General features: G+C 37.0%; 1 protein-coding gene across 8 annotated transcripts in view; it reads right to left on the reverse strand.

Moving 5' to 3' along the window:
• The window catches only part of BBS9 (Bardet-Biedl syndrome 9), a 458,930-nt gene that overhangs the window by 409,780 nt on the left and 28,280 nt on the right, over positions 1-20,870 (reverse strand). For 7 of the 8 annotated variants that reach the window (XM_058724629.1, XM_058724625.1, XM_058724627.1 and 4 more), the window contains 2 exons: positions 20,092-20,156; positions 12,903-13,016 (listed from right to left, as the gene is read on the reverse strand). In XM_058724629.1, the coding sequence (XP_058580612.1) occupies positions 12,903-13,016; positions 20,092-20,156 (179 nt within the window). Of the gene's footprint in view, positions 1-12,902; positions 13,017-15,614; positions 15,682-20,091; positions 20,157-20,870 lie in introns of those variants that run through there. The other variant, XM_058724632.1, reaches the window with a different exon arrangement.

Consider the following 20,870-nt stretch of genomic DNA (forward strand, 5'->3'; position numbering starts at 1 on the left):
CTACCAGCATCATCCAAACAATTGAACTGTTGAATCCACAAGAATTTTTATGATAAACATCCATTTTTCAAATCTGGCAGCCCAAGGACTATTTTCAAAAAACACTTCCAAAAATATAACACTGTGGATTAAACAAACAAGTAAATAAGCCAATGACAAAGCATAAGAAATATACACCAGCAGCAGTGAAACAAGGGAAAAGACCCAACCTCATCCCATATCTTCAAAAAATGATGATCATCAAGAAAAATACGTTTCCAAGAATCCTCAGGGCTAGACTTTGTGCATTTTGTGAAGGTGCTAACTAGACTCCACTTAAAGAGGAGGGGTGATGAGGTCATGAATAACCAAAATTCTGAAAACCTTACTAAAATTCTCTAATTTAGAGAAAGACAGATCCAGAGGGGATGTAGACAGCCTGGAGAAATCAAAATGCCCAGAAAAACAACTACCTTCACTACAGTCCCTGTCCACAAGATAAGAAAAATAAATTTTACCATGTTGGTGTTTTTGTGCAAAAATAAAGGTAACAGTAAAAGCCACAGACCATAAAAACAGCAGCCAGGTTAAAGATCTCCAGCAATGATGAGGAGCGGAAGACAGGCTAGAGATGGTAATGCCACATGAGGCTTCACACACACCCACGAGGAACCAGAATAAAAAGGGGGAAGGGGGTGACAGGAAGAAAGAAAGGGGGGAATGGAAATGGAGCCTGGTGAGATAGTCAAACAGAAGAAGGAGCAAATGGAGCTGACTCTGAGGAAACCTGGTGAGGAAGCCACAGAGAAGATCCGAAGTCTGAGAACATCCTCCCTACCTTCCAAGATAACAAGTTACAGACCATCCAGGTAGAGGGAACAGTGATTCAAGATACCTCAGAAAACCACAAAAGACAGGGCTGAAGCCAGATTGTCCAGGAAGGCTTCCATAGCCACAGATACCCACTCCACCTCCTCTCCCATCCATACTTCCCCCACAGACAAGAAGCAGGCAGAGACACTGAGCAATATATAGCTCTCAAATCAGGGTGTGAAAAAGGAAAACAAACTTGTCTTTGACTGGTTGGGAGCAAAAGGAAGGAAAATTCACCAGCACCATAAAAAGCAAGCTGGCCCAGACAGAGTTGGCCACCAGGCTAGGGTTGAGCAAGATAAAAAGAGATTGGCCTTGTAAATCCACAAACACAGTATAGGAAAATAGCAGGGAGAGTAAGAGAGAGAGATAACATACAAACAATACATGGAAAGAAAACAAAACCTAGAGTCAGAAGAAAGTCCTCTGAAAACATTTCACACTACTGAGTAATTTAATAAATGTATGAATTAAACAAAACAAGAATCAATGACAGGGTGATACAGGAGGCTGCAAAACTGAAATAAACAGAAACAAACAAAACCCTAGCAATATATACATATATATGAAATACAACATTATCATAATTGAGAGACAATTTGTTATCAACTGAGACATGGTTATGGTGTCATCTACCAAATCTCAAATAATCAGTGGATGATCCACATAATATGACCAGGATGTAAAAGGAAAAGATCCAAAAAGACCCTCAGAGATGACTTCATGTGAGGAAATCTCAAATTTCATTGAACAAAGTCATTTACAAGTGATGGTCCAAGTATACAGGCTGAAAACGGAACCTGAAAAGGCAAAGTAGCAAGAACAAGCAAAAGGCATTGATGACTAGCAGAAGTGCTATTATACATGCTCCCCATTAGTCCCAGAGTACTGACACAGGATACTCCCCATCAGTCCTGGAGTACTGATACAGGGTACTCCCCATTCTCCTGCAGACACTGTTACCAGACATCCTGAGCTGTGACTGGACATACCCTATGTGCAGCTCAAGAGGGCTTCCCCAGAATATAAAATGTGTAGAGGTTTAAAATCACTGTATGGTGGCACCTGGGTAACTCAGGTAAGCATCTGACTCTTGATTTCAACCCAGGTCATGATCTCACCCCTCGTGAATTTGGGCCTCCTTTGGGCTCTGTGTTGATAGCGTGGAGCCTGCTTGGGATTCCCTCGCTCCCTCTCTCTCTCTCTGCCCCTACCCTGCTTGTGCTCTCTAGCTCTCTCTCTCTCTCGCTCGCTCTCTCTCTCTCTCATAATAAATAAATAAACATTTTAATTTTTTTTAATGTTTATTTATTTTTGAAGGAGAGACAGAATGTGAGCTGGGGAAGAGCAGTGAGAGAGGGAGACACAGAATTCAAAGGAGGCTCCAGGCTTTGAGCTGTCAGTACCCAGGTACCCCAATAAATAAACATTTTTAATTAATCAATTAGTTGATTAATTAAAATCACTGTATAAAAATTATTTGCAATTTTAAAGGAAAGGCCAGTTTGGGGGGCACCTGGGTGGCTCAATTGGTCAAGCATCCAACTTTGGCTCAGGTCATGATTTCACAGCTCATGGGTTTGAGCCCCTCGTCAGGCACTGTACTAACAGCTCACAGCCTGGAGCCTGCTTCGGATTCTGTGTCTCCCTTGCTCTGCCCCTCCCCTGCTCACACTCTCACTTTCTCAAAAAAAATAAAAAAATAAAACTTTAAAAAAAATAATTGACAGATGAAATATATCCATCACCAAATATTTGGGAATATCATATACCATGCTATTTTTTCCATTTATAGCTAAACACAAGTAATAGGAGGGTTTTTTTCTGTTTGCTAGTAAATCCATCATGTTTTCAACTGATACAAACTGAAGACCAATATTTAATAAATTCTTCAACTGACTCCAAGATATTATAGTCATATGAAGTAAAAGCTTTGCTAAGAAATATGTCTATTTCACATATTTATTGCCATTACTTACATACATCCCATATCATATAGCACCAGACTTCCCATGATAAACATATTTTTTCAATGATAGTGCCATTTTGATGGTGAGATAGTTAAATTCCAGAAATATAAAATTACTCTGGGTTAACTAAGGTTGAAATATTCTATGTTATAGTCTACACTGATATGTAATCAGTGGTTCTATTTAGAAGATAGTGCTAAATCATTTTTTTCTCCTGTCTACAGGTTCATATGTTTAGAATATTCCCTTATTAACATGATTACTTTTATAATAAAAGTATACACATTTTGGTGTGGAGAGCATTGAAAGAGAAAAAGATGAAGTAAAAATCATGCCCTACATCATTTCGAGTTTCAATTTATCTATAAAGAACTTGGAACATGCCACCAAATCTAACATGGACTAAACCCAGAACTAAAAACGTGACAAATGACCTTGAAATGCATTCAATTAAATGAAACTGCAACAAATCTCTAAATACGAACAAACATTCGGAGCAATTATCCCCTACAGTGTGGCCAGAATGAGACTGCAGGCAGCCCAAAGCAGAGCACTCTTCAACTGCTCATCCCCTGCCTCCTCCAGTCCACATACACCTTTCAAATCACCACTGCTTGCCTCTTCTGTCACTTCTAAAGGAGCACCCCAGGAAGGCTCTAGGAGAGAATGTGAAGGCAAAAGGAAGATGGACATTTACAGTGTATTGGCTCCCCAGCACCTATTTTGCCCTATTCAGTTAATGTTACATATATTGGTTAAAGGTGGCCGCTATACATTGGCCCCTTGTTTAGTACCTCACAGCAGGCTAGTCATGAATGTGAACTCAAAGCCCTCAGATGCAAAACTCTAATTTTTACACCTTCAGTTGCTTTAATTATAGACCAAATAAGCATATTCTTAGCCATTTATAGCATGCCTGCAGTGCATACCCTGCAAAAATGAACCAACATTTACTAGCCATAGATAAGACAAATCCTGGAGCTACAGAAGTCACTGTTGCCCTCCAAAGCTTCCTGATCAAGACTCTTCATCTTGTATCTGAGGATTATCACCTAGACATACAGCCCCACTCAGAAATCCCTCTCCCCAAGGAGTTTCCTTGCCTGCTTCCCTTTATAGGGGGTGGTCCCCTGCCACGGGCTCTGGAAAATCTCCTGCTGTTAAGGACTTACCCTTGAATGCAATCTTGTCAAAGCAACACCCAAATAAAGTTCACTGTGGGCTACTGACATCTCATAGTCATGCCTTTTTCCTTGATCAACTCCAAAATCCTCAAACTCACCACAGTTGATTATTCACCTATATTCCCCCAAAGGTCCACCCCTGTCCACACTTAGTCTTAATGGTTAACAGAAATGGCCCTACCTCTCCCATACTTAGCTCAGACCCAAGTTTAACTGCATTCCTTTAGTGACAGGGATTGATTCAGAGATGGTCCAACCAAAGCCACGGAGTTGGAAAGAGACCTTTGCTGAGCCCTCTGGAAGAAAGGCAGGCACTTTTCACATGAACTGGAATCTAAGAAGATTTAGAGCTGCTGTAGCTATCCTGTAACCGGGAAGAAATAGCTTGTGCAAGAAAATGGAAGCAAAAGATGAAAAGAAAAAAAACAGATCTAATCACATTGGTGGCCCAAATGGTGATAGACAGTAAATTTCTTATTCCTGCATGAGCCTACTGTCAACTGCAGTCAAAAGAATCCTCAGTATCAGGGCACCTGGCTGGCTCAGTCAGTAGAGCACATGACTCCTGATCTCAGAGTTAGGAGTATGAGCCCCACTTTGGGTGTACAGATAACTTTAAAATAAAATCTTTAAAAGAAAAGGATCTTTAGTTAACCAAAGGCAAGGATGGAAAGTGAAAAGAAGCACACCCAATGGAAAAGCAAAATAGTGGCATATACAGAAATTGAGTGGTATTGGTTTTTTATGGTAACATTTCTTTAAATCTTGAGTTGTCTATTACCCAGTAAGCTCACAATATAAACATCTCTATGAAAACCAAAAATTTATAATCAAGAAAACTAATTTTAAAAATTAGAGCAGCCCATAAATAGCAATATTATACAATTTAAAATCTGTTAAGAGATACAAATATCAAAGCATTATGTTATACACATGAAACTAACATAACATTGTATGTCAACTGTACCTCAATTTAAAAATCTGCTAACAGGGTAGATCTCATGTTAATTGTTCTTACCACAGTAAAATTATAGGTAGACTGATAGGTAGGTAGACAAATAGATAAGAGAAAGAAAGAAAGAAAGAAAGAAAGAAAGAAAGAAAGAAAGAAAGAAAGAAAGAAAGAAAGAAAGAAAGAAAGAAAGCCAAAATTTTAGAGTAAAGAAGCAAAAAATGTCAGAGAAGGGTAAAAATTGAATAAAGAACCAGATGGTGCTGATAATCTCTACTGAAGTATTAAAAAGCCTTTTTCCCATAAACCACAAATTCATTATGAAGAGAAGACAAAAATTCAACATGACTATAAAGCACCAATTATGTGATAAGAAATAAAATTTTAAAGAACTGGCCCATCATATTCCAAACAGCATAATTTTTCAAATAAAAATATATTCAAGTTAATTTTTTCAACAAAATATTATGGAAGGCATTTTGTTCATCAGATCAAGGTTCCATCCTACCTCCTCAAAGACTTCTCCCTCCTTATAAAACCTTTTCCCCTCCAGCTGTGGCCAAATCATTCTCTTACCCTTCTCTTACCTCTTCACAGAACAGCTTTCCTTTGTGATTTCCATTTCTTTTCTATGAAGTCCTCATTCTGAGGCAACTGGACCAGTGTGCCCATCCTTTTGTTAAAACTGTTCTCCCAAAGATCACCAATGACCTCCAAGCAGCTAAACCCAGTATTTTCTTTTCAACACTCCAGCTGCTTAACCTCTGACTCTCCTGACTCCTACCTCTTGAAACTCTCTTCCCTCTCCTTTCATGACATGCTCTGTCTCTCCATTTATATCTCTTAATCTCTTGTGTTACTTCATCTCCTATCCCTACCCTTAAATTTGTCATTCTTTTTTTTTTTTTTAACATTTATTTTTGAGAGAGAGAGAGACAGAGCATGAATGGGGGAGGGTCAGAGAGAGGGAGACACAGAATCCGAAACAGGCTCCAGGCTCTGAGCTGTCAGCACAGAGCCCGACGCGGGGCTCGAACTCACGGACCGTGAGATCATGACCTGAGCCGAAGTCGGCCGCTTAACCGACTGAGCCACCCAGGCGCCCCAATTTGTCATTCTTAATAAACAGAGTCATACTATGTTTCTATCTATCTGTCTCTAGAGCACTATATCCTCCATTAAAATCAGCTGGCAGCAAGGGGCACCTGGGTGGCTCAGCTGGTTAAGAGTCCAACTCAGCTGGAGGTTTCAGCTCAGGTCATGATCTCATGGTTCATGAGTTCAAGCCCCACATTGGGCTCTGTGCTGATAGCACAGAGGGATTCTCTCTCTCCCTCTTTCTCTGCCCCTCCCCTGCTCATGTTCTCTCTCTCTCTCAAAATAAAAGAACATTAAAAAAAATTTTTTTTAATCAGCTGGTAGCAAAAGAAGATAATTTTGCCTTACTGAAGGCTTTAAACTATAGGTAAGAAAGTCCATTTAGTAGTATGAAAATGCCAACGTTTCTTAAAGCAAAAATAATTTTTAAGTGCTCCAAAGTCTGAAAAATAATCTTCTCAAGAGGAACAAACTATCCCAGAGGGAATCTGAATGGCTCAGCCTATCAGCAATGAAAGCTTTATACTGAAAACTATGAAACTGTTCATTTACAGGAAACTGGGGCTAGTGACCTCTAGATTAAAGTGGATAAAAATGAAGAGCTGAAATAAAATAGGTAACAGAACATTCCCTCACCTTTAAGTACTGCCCTCCCCATACACAAATACATACATGCACACGTATTTATTCAGCCTAAGGAAGCTGCTCCTTCCTCAAGGCTTCAGTATAACTTCGTACATATCCATCTTTATTACAACTTACCTCATTATATCATAGCTAATTCTTAGTCTTTATTGTACCCAACATTGTGAGCTTCCTGAGAACTTAAACTGTCTTTTATTCATCTTTCTATTCCAATAAACTAGTACAGTGCCTGGGTACTCAAAAGACTCTCAGTAAATACGCATTGGATGGATGGATGGATGGATGGATGGATGGATGGATGAATGGAGGAAGAAAGATGATGCAAGGAAGAACTAACACCAGACTTTCTCTAGTCCCTGAAAGTTCCCATACATCTCTAATAAATCAACTATTTCTTTTCAACGTCCCTTTCACACACTTGAAAGAGCCATATACATTATAAGGCTTGTCGACGTGTCCCAGCTCTACAGGACAAATTTGTGGTAACTGAGCAAGTAAACTAACTATAGGTCCCTAAATCATATTATGAGAAAAGGAAGTTTTAGCTCAAATATCTTGATGGTAGCAAGATACATCACATAAACTAGATAAAGTATCTTATTTTACTAAGCTAAGTATTTGCAATTGTTGACCTCAAAACAGTAACATTCTTTCTTCACTCTACCACTGGCATTCTGTCAGTCAATATTAATGTTGTCCTTTTCCGAATACTATTCTGAATTGGCAAGCTTATCTTAACTAGGTAAAGTACCATATCAACAACCATTGGAAGTTGAAGTGACATAATGAAACTAAAGCAGAGGAAAATCTGGCAGGGATATCCTTTATTCCTTTTTTCAAAAACAAGTAGAGTTCAAATTACTGAATCAAATAAATTCCATCAATGTTAATAACATATTTTTAGATCATTTCAAATCCACCTTTTCAAAACTAATTTAATATATTTCCAAACTGTAATTTAATTGTCCATGCTTATACCACTCACTAAATTTTGCAAGCATTAATTTGTCATTATTATAAAAGGCAAAGATAAACTACCATTTTTTTAAACTACCATTTTTATAAAAACCCAAAGTCATTCTTTCAAAACAGTACTTTAAATTTAGAGAAACTACAAAAATTCTTTAATTCCAAGCACATCTCCCACATCCTTTGGTGTAAAAAAAAAAAAAAAAAGGATCCAATATAGTCTTTATTATCAGTCACTTCCCCTAAAAAGTACAATATGGAAAGAATTTTAACTTAAATTCTGGAATGGTATGTAGTAGTCTGAATAATGGAAGATATTAAGCACATATTCTTTAGTTCATAAAACTAGATTTCCTATTTCTTTACCATTTTTTTCTCATTAATAGACATTACATGTAGCTTGAGGTAAAGCCAAGCCTTACTGCATCAAATGAATGCACCTTTTGAGTTTTTGCAAATGTATTCAGGGTGTTTTTGAAAGATTTTCTTAATGAACGAGCAAACAAAAAAAGGTTAAAGAAAAACAGTAATGACTCTTTTGCTAATTTCAAATCAAATATTACCCTCCCATACATAACCTCTCTTATTATTGTGGAGCAGGGGGAGGACTTTTCTTAGAAACCAAAGCACCAAACCAAAAAATCAAACTGAAAAAGCAAGTACCTGAAACAGCAGTTACTCAATATGTTTTCCATAATCTATGAAGAATCAAAGTTATGCACTAACTTCAGCCAAACCAAAATACACCTTTTTCTGATAGGTAAGTTTTTTTTCTGATTTAGGAAGGTTAATTTACTCACAGTCCAGACAAGGAAGAAGTTTAGTATGGTTAACACTACAAGATTCTAGAAGCAGAGTCTGAGTTAGAATCTCTCCTCTACGACTTGCTTAGTATATCTTAAGTTATTCAACCTGCAAAGTACTTAGAACATATAGAACAGTACTCGGTAGATCCAGAGCAGCAACATATCTCTAGATCTCTGAGACTTGGCATCAACGAAGAAAGTTTCAGAAATTCAAACTCTCCAATTACAAACTTAAAGAGTTAGAACCTGAATTTCTATCAAGATTCCATTATGATTCAAATGCAACTTCAAGTTCGAGAAGCACAGCTAGAAAGCATTTTCAATTTATATTCTAAGATATCACTTATTATAATTAAAATTTTTAAAAACCATTACTTTTCTGCAACATGAAGAAGTTACATTTATTTTTTTAATGCTTTTTTTTTTTTGATAGTGAGCAAGACAGGGAGGGAGAGAGACAGAGATAGAGAAAAGATAGAGGAGAGAGAGAGAGAGAGAGAGAGAGAGAGAGAGAGAGAGAGAGAGAGAGAGAATCCCAGGCAGGCTCTGTGTTGAAGGCACAGAGCCCAATTGGGGCTTGAGCTCACGAACCATGAGATCATGACCTGAGCCGAAATCAAGAGTTGGACGCTTAACGGACTGAGTCATCCAGGCGCCCCAGAAGTTACATTTATTTTTAATAAAAGGCAAAGTATTATTTGGGCTCAAAATTCCTCCATTGGTGATCTCTTAGCATACTTTATTTAAAGGAGGAACCAACTGAAGTCCAAGGTTGTACAGGACTGCCATCTAGTGGTAGTTCACTCTGGTGCACATGCAAAATAAACTCACTCTGCCTTCCCATACCTTATAAACACATTTGTTTAAAATGGGGCCAGGGTTTCTTCTTGCCTAATTCCTTTCTTGAGGACTACTGACATGATTCCACAACTAAATTCCACAAGAAGGCATCTTAAATACAGAGGAAGATAGAAGACAAAAATTTTTTTAAGTTTCCTTTTTTAAATTCAGATCAACTCTAGGGAGGTTTTCAAATTAAAAGACTGACCCACTCAATCCTGGAAAAGTGCATATTAGGCACACACAGTTATGACAGGCTTAGAAAATGGGCTTCATTTTGAAATGTGAATACCTTGGAGTCACTTTTACTTTCTTCCTTTTAAGTTCTGTACTTTTTACAATTTATTTATATCATATTTGCTGGGGGCAGTTTTCAGATTGAGAAAAAAAATTATATAACCTTCTGACTCAATCTCCACTTCCACATTCTATCCTAAGGAAATAATGAGAAATGTGGACAAAGAATTATGTACAAAGTTGTACAATTCAGCAATCTTAGTAACTTCATAATTACCCACTAAATCTATGCATCAAAACTTACCTAGTCATTCTCCCCTATTACTCATTTAGACCAGTTCTAATTTATATATACATATATACACATATATATACATACACACACATACACACACAAAAGGAAGGAAGGAATGACAAAAAGAGGAAAGAAATAAATATATGGTAACTTGATATGATTTTTCTATTTTCTATACTTTGGATCATTTCCCAATTTACTTCTCTGTAAGTCACATATCAGCATCCAAGATTATTTTCGTGGTTCTCAATAACCAACCTCCTTTAAGAGTGTTGTGTCATTTTACATATATAGGATATACAGACTGTACTATCACCTCTCTAGCATCAGATTTTATCCCATGGCTAATTTTTTTAACAGTGCTATTGAGATATATTTTATATACCACCTCTTTAAAGTATACAGCTTAAGTAATTAGGATATTTACAGAACTGTACAACCATCAGCATAATCTAATTTTGGAACATTTGCATCATCCCAAAAAGAAATCTTGTACCCATTAATAGTAACCCCCTATTACCTCTGCCAACCTCCCAATATGGCTAATTTTTACTAATTTATCAACCCCACTATTTTTTCATATTTTCTTGTAGATGCCTCAGTGATATTACATAAGTGTTTCAAACCCATTAAATGGAATATCTAATTCTGCTACTCAGACATTTCTTTGTTTCAAATTGTGAAATGATCTGCTTAACCATAGGAAAGTAAAGCATGTCAGAACATCCTGTTTTTTCAAAAGGTACTTTTCAAAATTTTTTTTAAGATTTCTTCATTTTTCAGAGACAGAGAGAGCATAAGCGGGGGAGGGGCAGAGAGAGAGGAAGACACAGAATCTGAAACAGACTCCAGGCTCTGAGCTATCTGCACAGAGCCCAATACGAGGCCCAAACTCATGGACCGAGAGATCATGACCTGAGCCAAAGTCAGATGCCCAACGGACTGAGCCACCCAGGCACCCCTCAAAAGGTATTTTTTAAGTGTAAGGCATAATTTAAGAACTAAGAGAGGTATCATATAAGCACAAAGTCATACGTTCGTTTCTAAACTAGTAGCAACTATCGTTACTTTGGAAGACCATTATTAAATCCAGCAAAAATGTCACACAAAAGCAAGGAATCCCTTTTTACTTATTTAAAACTTTATTTTAATTGGGTTAACTTGATCTGATTTGAAAAAAAAAAAAAATACAGTGCAATCGATATAACATTTGATTTGTGGTCTAAAGAATTGTCTTGTTGGGGCGCCTGGGTGGCTCAGTCGGTTAAGCGGCCGACTTCAGCTCAGGTCATGATCTCATGGTCCGTGAGTTCGAGCCCCGTGTTGGGCTCTGTGCTGACAGCTCAGAGCCTGGAGCCTGCTTCTGTTTCTGTGTCTCCCTCTCTCTCTGCCCCTCCCCCGTTCATGCTCTGTCTCTCTCTGTCCCAAAAATAAATAAAAAACGTTGAAAAAAAAAAAATTTTAGAAAGAATTGTCTTGTTGCTATCAAAAAAATTAAAACTTTCACTTAGCCAAAGCACTTTTTTATCATATCATAATTTTTTGGACCCCTGATGCAGAGAATTTAGCAATTTGCCTTTTAAATATTTAGTAGGAAAAAAAAAAAAAAAGATTTAGTAGGAGGAAAATAATTGAAACAATTTATTAAACAATAGAGACCTAGGTCCCTTGATCATGTCAGACATCTTGTTTAAAGAACAGTGAAAATCAGTTCTAACAGCTGAGGTTAGGAAGGGATACTGCACTGATAAAAGTTAGCCTCTCATCAAATTATAGCTCTTTCCCCTCTTCATCCAACTCTGGACATCTTCCATATTCCTTAAACAATCCAAACATTCCTATTACTCAACTTAAGCAATTCTGCAATCCAGCCAAGTGTTTTGTTTCATATCACTTTATGCAAAATATTTATTTGTACACCACCACCTGAAATATTCTTGTTAATTGATATGCTCAAATTCATTCTTCCTCACCTTTACCTCTATGTATGAAAAGAAGTGAATTCACACAAATGAAGGATACTTCCAAAATAGTTGTTTTTTTCACATCACTAAAGACAGATCTAACACAGATCATTTTTAATACAATGATTAAACAATAAACTCATAAAAAATATGAGCTCAGAAAGAGCTAAAATATTATGAAATCCCTAGTTCATGTTCCACAGGTGCCACACACACATACACACACAAAACCACACAGGTAAGTGTCACTACCTGGTTTCCTGTCCTCACTCCAGTACCAGCAGCTTCTCTATGACCTTGTCACAGTGAAGTGAGAGGAGCTAGGTGGTAAATAAAAACCCTCCCGTGCCAACAGTAACAGTGTACCCAAGCAAGCATCAAGCCCTAGTAACTCAGGAAGTTCTGGGATTAGGGTGGGCAGGCTGTACGTGGCTGCATGCTACTTAGAAAAAGATACCCCCAAGGTGGGAGGAACCCAACCTCACTGGTAAATACAACGCTGTTGTGAAATTTAAAAAGGCACCCCTCCTCTGGAGAGGTTTATTCCTGGCCAAGGCACATGGCTTGATGAGCAGGATCAGGTCTGCATTTCAGTCTCCACTTATCCTTAGTCCAGGTGCCCTCATGCACAACCAGCACAACCACCAGCACAACCCTGGTTGTGGCCCTGGAGGTGGGTGAGGTGGGGAGAGTGTTCTTTCTGCAGCTTCACCCTGCCTATCACAAGTAGGAGAGGGACTCTATCAGTGAGATTAACCCCTTCTTTCAGTGAGAGAGGCAGTCACACAGTTTACCCAAAAAACCTCAATTTCAGTCAGCTCATGATATGAAGACAAAATTTGATGAAAAGACACTTTTAGAAATATCTCTGTTTCCATACAGACCATACAAAAATGACTATGTGAAAATCAAACACATTTGTTGTTTAACATTTTGTTTCTTCGTTATTTTGCTTGACTATTTGAATATAGGGGTTTCAATAAACTATGTTTAACTCTGAGATTTCATACCTCGTGATCCTCCATTTTTATATGGCCAAAACCCAAAATCTGGTACTTGCAATAGCATACTCAAGATTAATGCAAATTACCTTTTACACCACCAAATGATCCATAAGTCATATTGCAGGCTGTTCTCTGAAGATTATGTTCATACATTAATTTGATCTGATATTGGTTCCCATGTTCCACATTACCCAAGGTTCCTAAGGAGGAAAAATTAAAGAATTGCTTTGTTATTTGTTTACATTAAAAGTATTAATTTCCTCTCATCCTCTATACCATCTCTAAGTAATTCAATTTCAGTGAAATTTAAAATCAAAAAGCACTAAAACAAAATGTATTACAAACAATTAGCACACTGATGATATAGAGTGCCAGCACAGTTAAAACAATTTAAGCCTTGGCTAGATTACATCATTAGATGAAACACTACCATGGATGACATTTATTACGTATTTCCATTTTATCTGAGTAAAGTATAATTATTTAAATAAAAACAAAACCATCCAATTTCAGTTCCGAAATAAATGAGGTTAAGTTCCTTATACTTAAACAATAGAGCAAAGTCATGATTCAAAGTGTCTTAGAAAAAATTCCCCACACTTTCAAGCAATTCAGTTTCCTGTCCAAACTCTCAAAATACTCAAGCCCCTAGTACAGTATATTCTAATTTAATGAAGAGATATTCTAAGTTTGCCTTAACAAGTAAATAGAATAATATGTTTTATTTGAAGACTGTGAAGAATCTCCTTCAAAACAAAGAGAAATACTTTCTCTGCATTTAATAGATCATATGTGCTATATTCACTCTCTATTTCTTTCCAAGTTTGAAAAGATTCTTTATCCATATTTTACACTCTGGTTGTCAGGTTTTCTACAGTAGTTTACAGTTGGAGCTATACCCCAGTAATCAGGCAAGAACATTACAGTTAAAAGAGGTGATAGAAAGAAAAAAGATTCAGAATGCAACTGTTTCCATTAAGAAGCATCTTTGTCTTGGGGCGCCTGGGTGGCTCGGTCAGTTAAGCGTCCGACTTCGGCTCAGGTCATGATCTCACGGTCCGTGGGTTCGAGCCCCGCGTCAGGCTCTGTGCTGACAGCTCAGAGCCTGGAGCCTGTTTCAGATTCTGTGTCTCCCTCTCTCTGTGACCCTCCCCCGTTCATGGTCTGTCTCTCTCTGTATCAAAAATAAATAAACGTTAAAAAAAAAAAAAATTTAAAAAAAAGCATCTTTGTCTTTTTTTCAAAAATGGAAAATTTAAAGAAAAATTTTAAATATAAAGCAGTCCCCAAACTGGATAGATCAGTAAAACAATCTAAGAATGTCTGTATGTACGTATGTGCATACATATTTATACATGAGCATTTATTTGTTCTTGCCCAAAAGGATTTACCAATGTACATGGAGGTTGTAAGTACCAAAATATTTCTATTTCCATTTTAGAAGTCAGGCACACTAAGTTCAAAAACAGTTTGAGAAATTTCCCCCCAAATCACACAGCTGATAAAGGACAAAGTACTCAAACTAAGTCTTTATTAGAGTTAGCACTATATATCCTGGTACTTAGTTGTCCATCATTTCACAACTTTCAAACTTTCAAAAAATTTGGTAAGCTAATGACAATTTCCCTAAATAAAGCAGCCATCAAAAACATCATTTCCACCTCCACCTTTCTCAACCTGGCTTCTTCTTCATTTGGAAGGTGAAGGGTTGAAAGAGAAAACGAATAAGGGAGGATTTCATGGAGAAAAATCACTTCTACTCAGATCTATGCCCCTGAGAATAGTAACAACAGACCTAACAAACCAACAGAACAAGAAAGAAAGAAAAAGACTCAAATTTGCCAGCTAACCCTGATAGGAGATGAAAGCTTTGTGGAATCTAAATGGCAGCAAAATCAGTAAGGTCCAGGGAAACTGAGGGGTAATCACAACCACATGGGCCAAAGAAAAAGAAAAACACACACACTAAATAACTCACAGCCCCAACCTAAGGAGAGGTCTAGCCTCCAAGAAACCAGAAACAGAAGTTCCTAGAAACATTTGGTTTGTCTCTACAGAAATTACAAATTTCATCCTATACCTAAAACCAGATCAACCCCTCTGAGTAAGGAATGCACTTACACATGCCTACTAGCTGAATGGTCAGTGAACACAGGGGTCAGCAGTCAATACTTCACAAACTTGGCATGAAATGACACTAGGATTTGTGTTCTGAAAAAGCTGCAAAGGCATTGGTAATTTTCAATTTTCAGGTAATAGCACTCTGAAACTTAATAGTGCAACTATGGAGAACAAAAGACAATTTATCTTCCTTAGATACTACTTTGAAATAAAGGTAGTATCTGAAAAATCTAAAATTTCTGACCACTTTTTTCTAGAGAAGTATCAATAATACAAGATTAAAATAACTTACACAGGCTTTGTTCTGGGATATACAGACTGAGTATAGTATCTATAGTCTACTTATAGCTAAAATTAACATAAAGTTTCAGCAATTAGAAAGTAAATGAGTATCAGAACATTGATGCGGTTGGCCTTGTTTAAAGAAAATTTGATTTAAACAAAAAATTCTCTGGAAAAATCAAAGGCCACCAACTACAGTTTTCGGTGCAATTTTAGATAACTGCCGAGGAATCTAATGAAGTTAAATGAAATAAAAGCCGTTACAGAGACAATTAAAAGGTTCACTGTGTTAAATAATCAGATTATAGAAGCCTATCAAAAGTAAAAAACCACATTTTTTTTCAATCACAGCAAACATTACAATTCTATAAATATGTCAAATGCTTAGCAATTACTTGATGAGAAGTACACAATATTTGGGGGCGCCTGGGTGGCTCAGTCGGTTAAGTGTCCAACTTTGGCTCAGGTCATGATCTCGTGGTTCATGCATTCGAGCCCCACATCAGGCTCTGTGCTGACAGCTCAGAGCCTGGAGACTGCTTCGGATCTGTGTCTCCCTCTCTCTCTGCTCCGCTCATGTTCTCTTTCTCACTCAAAAATAATTAAACATTAAAAAAAAAAAACCTTAAAAAAAAAGAAGTACACAATATTTGGAAAAGAATATTTAAGAGGACATCATCAGGATGACTTAAGCTCACACATCTGTAACCATTTATTTAGAAACTGAAGCCCATCAGAAAGGAATCTGAGAGGCTATGTGATGCTTTTCCTTTACCAAAGTATGATAAGATGGGCTAACTTCAGCTCAGCAAGACCTTGCTATTTCTCTACATTAAGCATGCATTTGATGACATATCACCCTCCAAAAAGAAGTCAGCACAGCAGCCTCTGACTATGAAGGTTGTTTGGTGTGTCCAGAAGGTCTCCCCTAGTTTGCCTCAAATCTTTTTTAGAAGCACACAGCACATGAAAGAAAACAAGAAATATGTGGGGAAGAGACAGTTGAGAATGAGCATGTCAAGTTCAGCTAACACTTTCATCTGTTGACAACAGTGGTTTTACTTAAACTAAAAAATGTTTATGCTTCCCCTGTTACAGTAAAATCTAAGTAAAAATTCAGTCTGGAACTTCAAGAAACATATTCAAGAGAACAAAAACATTAACTTCTCCGCTTCTCAATTTAAGCCAAGTCAGAAAAAATACACAAACCGTCAGCTTCCAAATATAATAAGAGACTGAAGAAATGAGAGACAGAAAAGGGAAGTGAGATGGGGCATAAGGGAATGTTGTTTGGAGAACTCCTTGTCCCTAGAGTATACAAAGGTTGTAAACGAATACAAAGAATAAAAAAGCAATAAAAATCACCATTCCCATGACAAATAACTTTCATTTTTAACACTAATTTGAAGGAAAATACCAATGTCTCATAAACAAGTTGTGACCAAACATGCCAGTTTCTTTAAGCAGGCCTTTTTGATGAACACACATTTTATCACTAATCTATGCCTTACACCCCAGGGAAACTCAAAAGCTTCTGACTTTCTGAGCCATCGTTCAAATGGGACCAGAGAAGACCAAGAGTCTTACCCAATTTTTAGTTTGTAGGATCCTTCCCCCTCCTGCCCTCTTAGAGCCTTCAGAAGGGACCAATTCCCCAGAAAGTATTCAGGGATAATTGCATGCAACTTCCTCTGTTCCATGTCCTATGTAACCCAGTTAATAGTATCACCTCACAGTTAACGGAGAAATAACTAGATTCATGTAATAAAGTAACCTATATCACATTTTCTCCATTTACTCTGGAAAACTAAATATTTGCCCTATCACTAGGAAGAACAACATCTGTTACCATGAAACCAATGGGAGCGGTTTACCAATGACACAGAGAGGTACTATATTGGGTTTTGATGTAAACAAAAAAGTGGAAAAGAAAATGATAGTGGTAACAGAGGGGAAAAAAAAGAAGGAAGAAGAAAAATAACAGAGTAATAAAGAGCCACTACCAATTACCTCAGCCCCACCCAGAAATTAGTTCACTTGTGCAGTCAACATATGCCTACCATACACCATAGGCCAGGTTATCAAGCTTGCCTTAAAAAGCTAACAGACCTTCAACCCCAAAAAGACACTGCTTTAGGATATCCAGCTCAGCAATCCTTATCAAAACACCACCAGCATTTTTCACAGAGCTAGAACAATCCTAAAATTTGTATGGAACCACAAAAGACACCAAATAGCCAAAGCAATCCTGAAAAAGAAAAACAAAACTGGAAGCATCACAATTCTGGATTTCAAGCTATATTCCATAGCTGTAGTCATCAAGACAGTATGCTACTGTTTTTGTAGCACAAAAACAGACACATAGATCAGTGGAACAGAATAGAAAACCCAGAAATGGATCTACAACTATATAGTCAACTATGCTTCAACAAAGCAGTAAAGAATATCCAATGGAAAAAAAGACAATCTCTTCAACAAATAGTGTTGAGAAAACTGGACAGCAACATGCAGAACAATAAAACTGGACCACTTCCTTATACCATACACAAAAATAAATTCAAAATGGATGAATAACCTAAATGCGAGACAGGAAATCATCAAAATTCTAGAGGAGAACATAGGCAGCAATCTCTTTGACCTTAGCCATAGCACCTTCTTATCAGACATGTCACTGAAAGCAAAGGAAACAAAAACAAACATGAACTATTAGGACTTCATCAAGATAAAAAGCTTCTGCACAGTGAAGGAAATAATCAACAAAATTAAAAGGCAGCCTACAGAATGGGAGAAGATATGTGCAAATGACATAGACATATCTGATAAAGGATTAGTATTCAAAATCTATAAAGAACTTATCAAACTCAACACCCAAAAAACAAATAATACAATTTAGAAATAGGCAGAACACATGAATAGACACTTTTCCAAAGAAGACATTCAGATGGCTAACAGATACATGAAAAGATGGTCAACATCACTCATCATCAGGGAAATACAAATCAAAACCACACAGTGAGATACCACCTCACACCTGTCAGAATGGCAAAATATGCAACACAAGAAACAACAGGTGTTGGCAAGGATGGGGAGAAAGGGAAACCCTCTTGCACTGTTGGTGGGAATGCAAACTGGTTCAGCCACTCTAGAGAACCGTATGGAGGTTCCTCAAGAAATTAAAAATAGAACCACCCTATGATCCAGCAATTACACTATCAGGTATTTACCCAAAGGATACAAAAATACAGATTTGAAGAGGTAGATGCACCCCAACGTCTCTAGCAGTGCTATCAACAATAGCCAAACAATGGAAAGAGCCCAAATGTCCTTCAACTGATGAATGGATAAAGAAGATGTGGTATATATGTATACACACACACACACACACACACACACACACACACACACACTGGAATATTACTCAGCCATCAAAAAGAATGAAACCAATTCAAAAAGAATTTGCAACCACGTGGATGGAGCTAGAATGTCTTATGCTAAGCAAAATAAATCAGTCAGAGAAAGACAAATACCATATGATTTCACTCATATGTGGAATTTAAGAAACAAAACAAATGAACATATGGGGGGGAGAGAAAAGAGGGAAACAAACCATAAGAGATACTCTTATTAATGATGGAGAACAAGCTGAGGGTTGACAGAGGGAGGTGAGTGGGAGATGGGCTAGATGGGTGGTGGGCTAAAGGGGGTACTTGTTGTGATGAGCACTGGGTGTTGTACGTAAGTAATGAATCACTGAATTCTACTCCTGAAACCAAAATAATAATAATAATAATAATAATAATAATACCCAGAAAAAAAAAAGAATATCCAGCTCAGTGACAATAAATATAAATCATTACTCAAATTAAATGCAAAATACAAATAAAGCCCAAATAAAGAGAATGAGTGTGAAAAATCCAAATCCTAAAGCTAAATTTTACAGCAAACTCCAAAGAACACTTCTTGTATAAGGAATAGACCCATAGAGACTTAGCTTTATTGTGCCAATAAAAAATTTCCCCAATATTGATATCTATTAAAGTAACTCAGCTTGAACTAAAATTTATCTAATAACTAAAACAAAATTTTTTAAAGTTACCTTTCATATTTAATAAGAATCAAAGTGCTAAAACCAAACTACAATTAACTATCATACTTGTACCCACAGAAAAATGTTAGGGAATAAATCTGATTAAGCCTCAAATAAGTGCCTTCAGGTCAGGCTGAGTAAAAACAACCAAAAGCCAAGAAATTTGAAGTGTAAAGAGACAACACTTGAGGTTCACCAAAGAAAAGGTAATTTAAACCATTATGACTCAGCACCTAATGAAGTTTGTTGTTGCTATTGAACATTTCTTAAGACTCAAGTGTCCTGGATAAAAGGTACAGCATAAGGAATATAGGCAATGATCTTGTAATAGCATTGTATGGTGACAGGTGGTAGCTACACTTGTGATGAGCATAGCATAACATACAGAGAAGTGAAATCACCATGTTGTACACCTGAAACTGATGTAACATTGAGCTCCAACTATACTTAAATAAAAAAATAAACAAAAGTCTTTTAAAACACTCAAGTGTCCTAAGTATACAGAATTGGCCCCAATAGTCATAGGCTATCCTGGACACAATTCCTGGGAAGGAGATTATAAGGAACCTTCTACTAGAAATTTAAAAAAAAAAAAAAAAAAAAAAAAAGACAATAGCCTAAGTACCTGAAAAAATAAATGAACAAGGGAAAATGTTAACCAAGATAAGAAAATCTTCAACCAAATGTTTTGTGTTCTCTAGCAAGTGAACATAAACAAGCATCTATTCTTATATTAAGAAGCCATTTTTAATACAAATTCTACATTAGAAAAAAATGTTTCTTACCTGAGACAGAGTAGACACAAAGTTTTCTAGAATGCAACACAGCCAAATGAAGCATTTCAGTACCTCTGAAAAATAGGAAAAGTTTTAAAAGTTTAAATGTTAACTTCAGATGTAACCCAAAAAGATACAAAATACTTTTAAAAAGAGATTATAACCACAGTCTATAATCAGTTAACTAAAAACTTACTAGATAATATTAGAAACTGAAAAATAAATGTAACAACAAACACCACTTTGGCAACCCCAGAGGCTCAAGGACTCTGCCTCATGGAACTTCCTTCAGTTGAAGCCAATAGAGCCTCCAAGAAAAAATAGAAGCAGAGGCCGCTTCATGAGTGCTCTCTCATAATACAGAGATCCAAGTTCTGGACCTGTCTCTCTGGCTAACTAACCTGTGACCTTGGGCAAGTAAGTTAATCTTTCTGAACCCGTTTCCCATCCTGGAAAATAAGACATTTCAATTAAATGAAATGAAATCATGTGATAGTACCTTGTAAAGTATAAAGCACTACAGAATGCTAATCATTATCAGTAAATGGTATAAGTCACTTCCAGCTCAGAAATTTTATTAAAGGCACTGAAAATATGTCAGTTTGGACTAAACTGCCACTGTCACCAATATACTTCTCAGCCCCTATCAACTAGTTTTCAAGACATAATACAGTCTAGAAATCCTAAATCCAGTCTTCAAGGGTCAGGTCAGTAGATGGAAATGAGTGAAGAGTGTAAATGGTGTGGTGGTCCACTGCAGAGTGGGGCCTGAATAAAGGAAGCAACCA

The sequence above is a fragment of the Neofelis nebulosa genome, chromosome 4 (assembly GCF_028018385.1).
Source record: "Neofelis nebulosa isolate mNeoNeb1 chromosome 4, mNeoNeb1.pri, whole genome shotgun sequence".
NCBI classification, from domain to species: domain Eukaryota; kingdom Metazoa; phylum Chordata; class Mammalia; order Carnivora; family Felidae; genus Neofelis; species Neofelis nebulosa.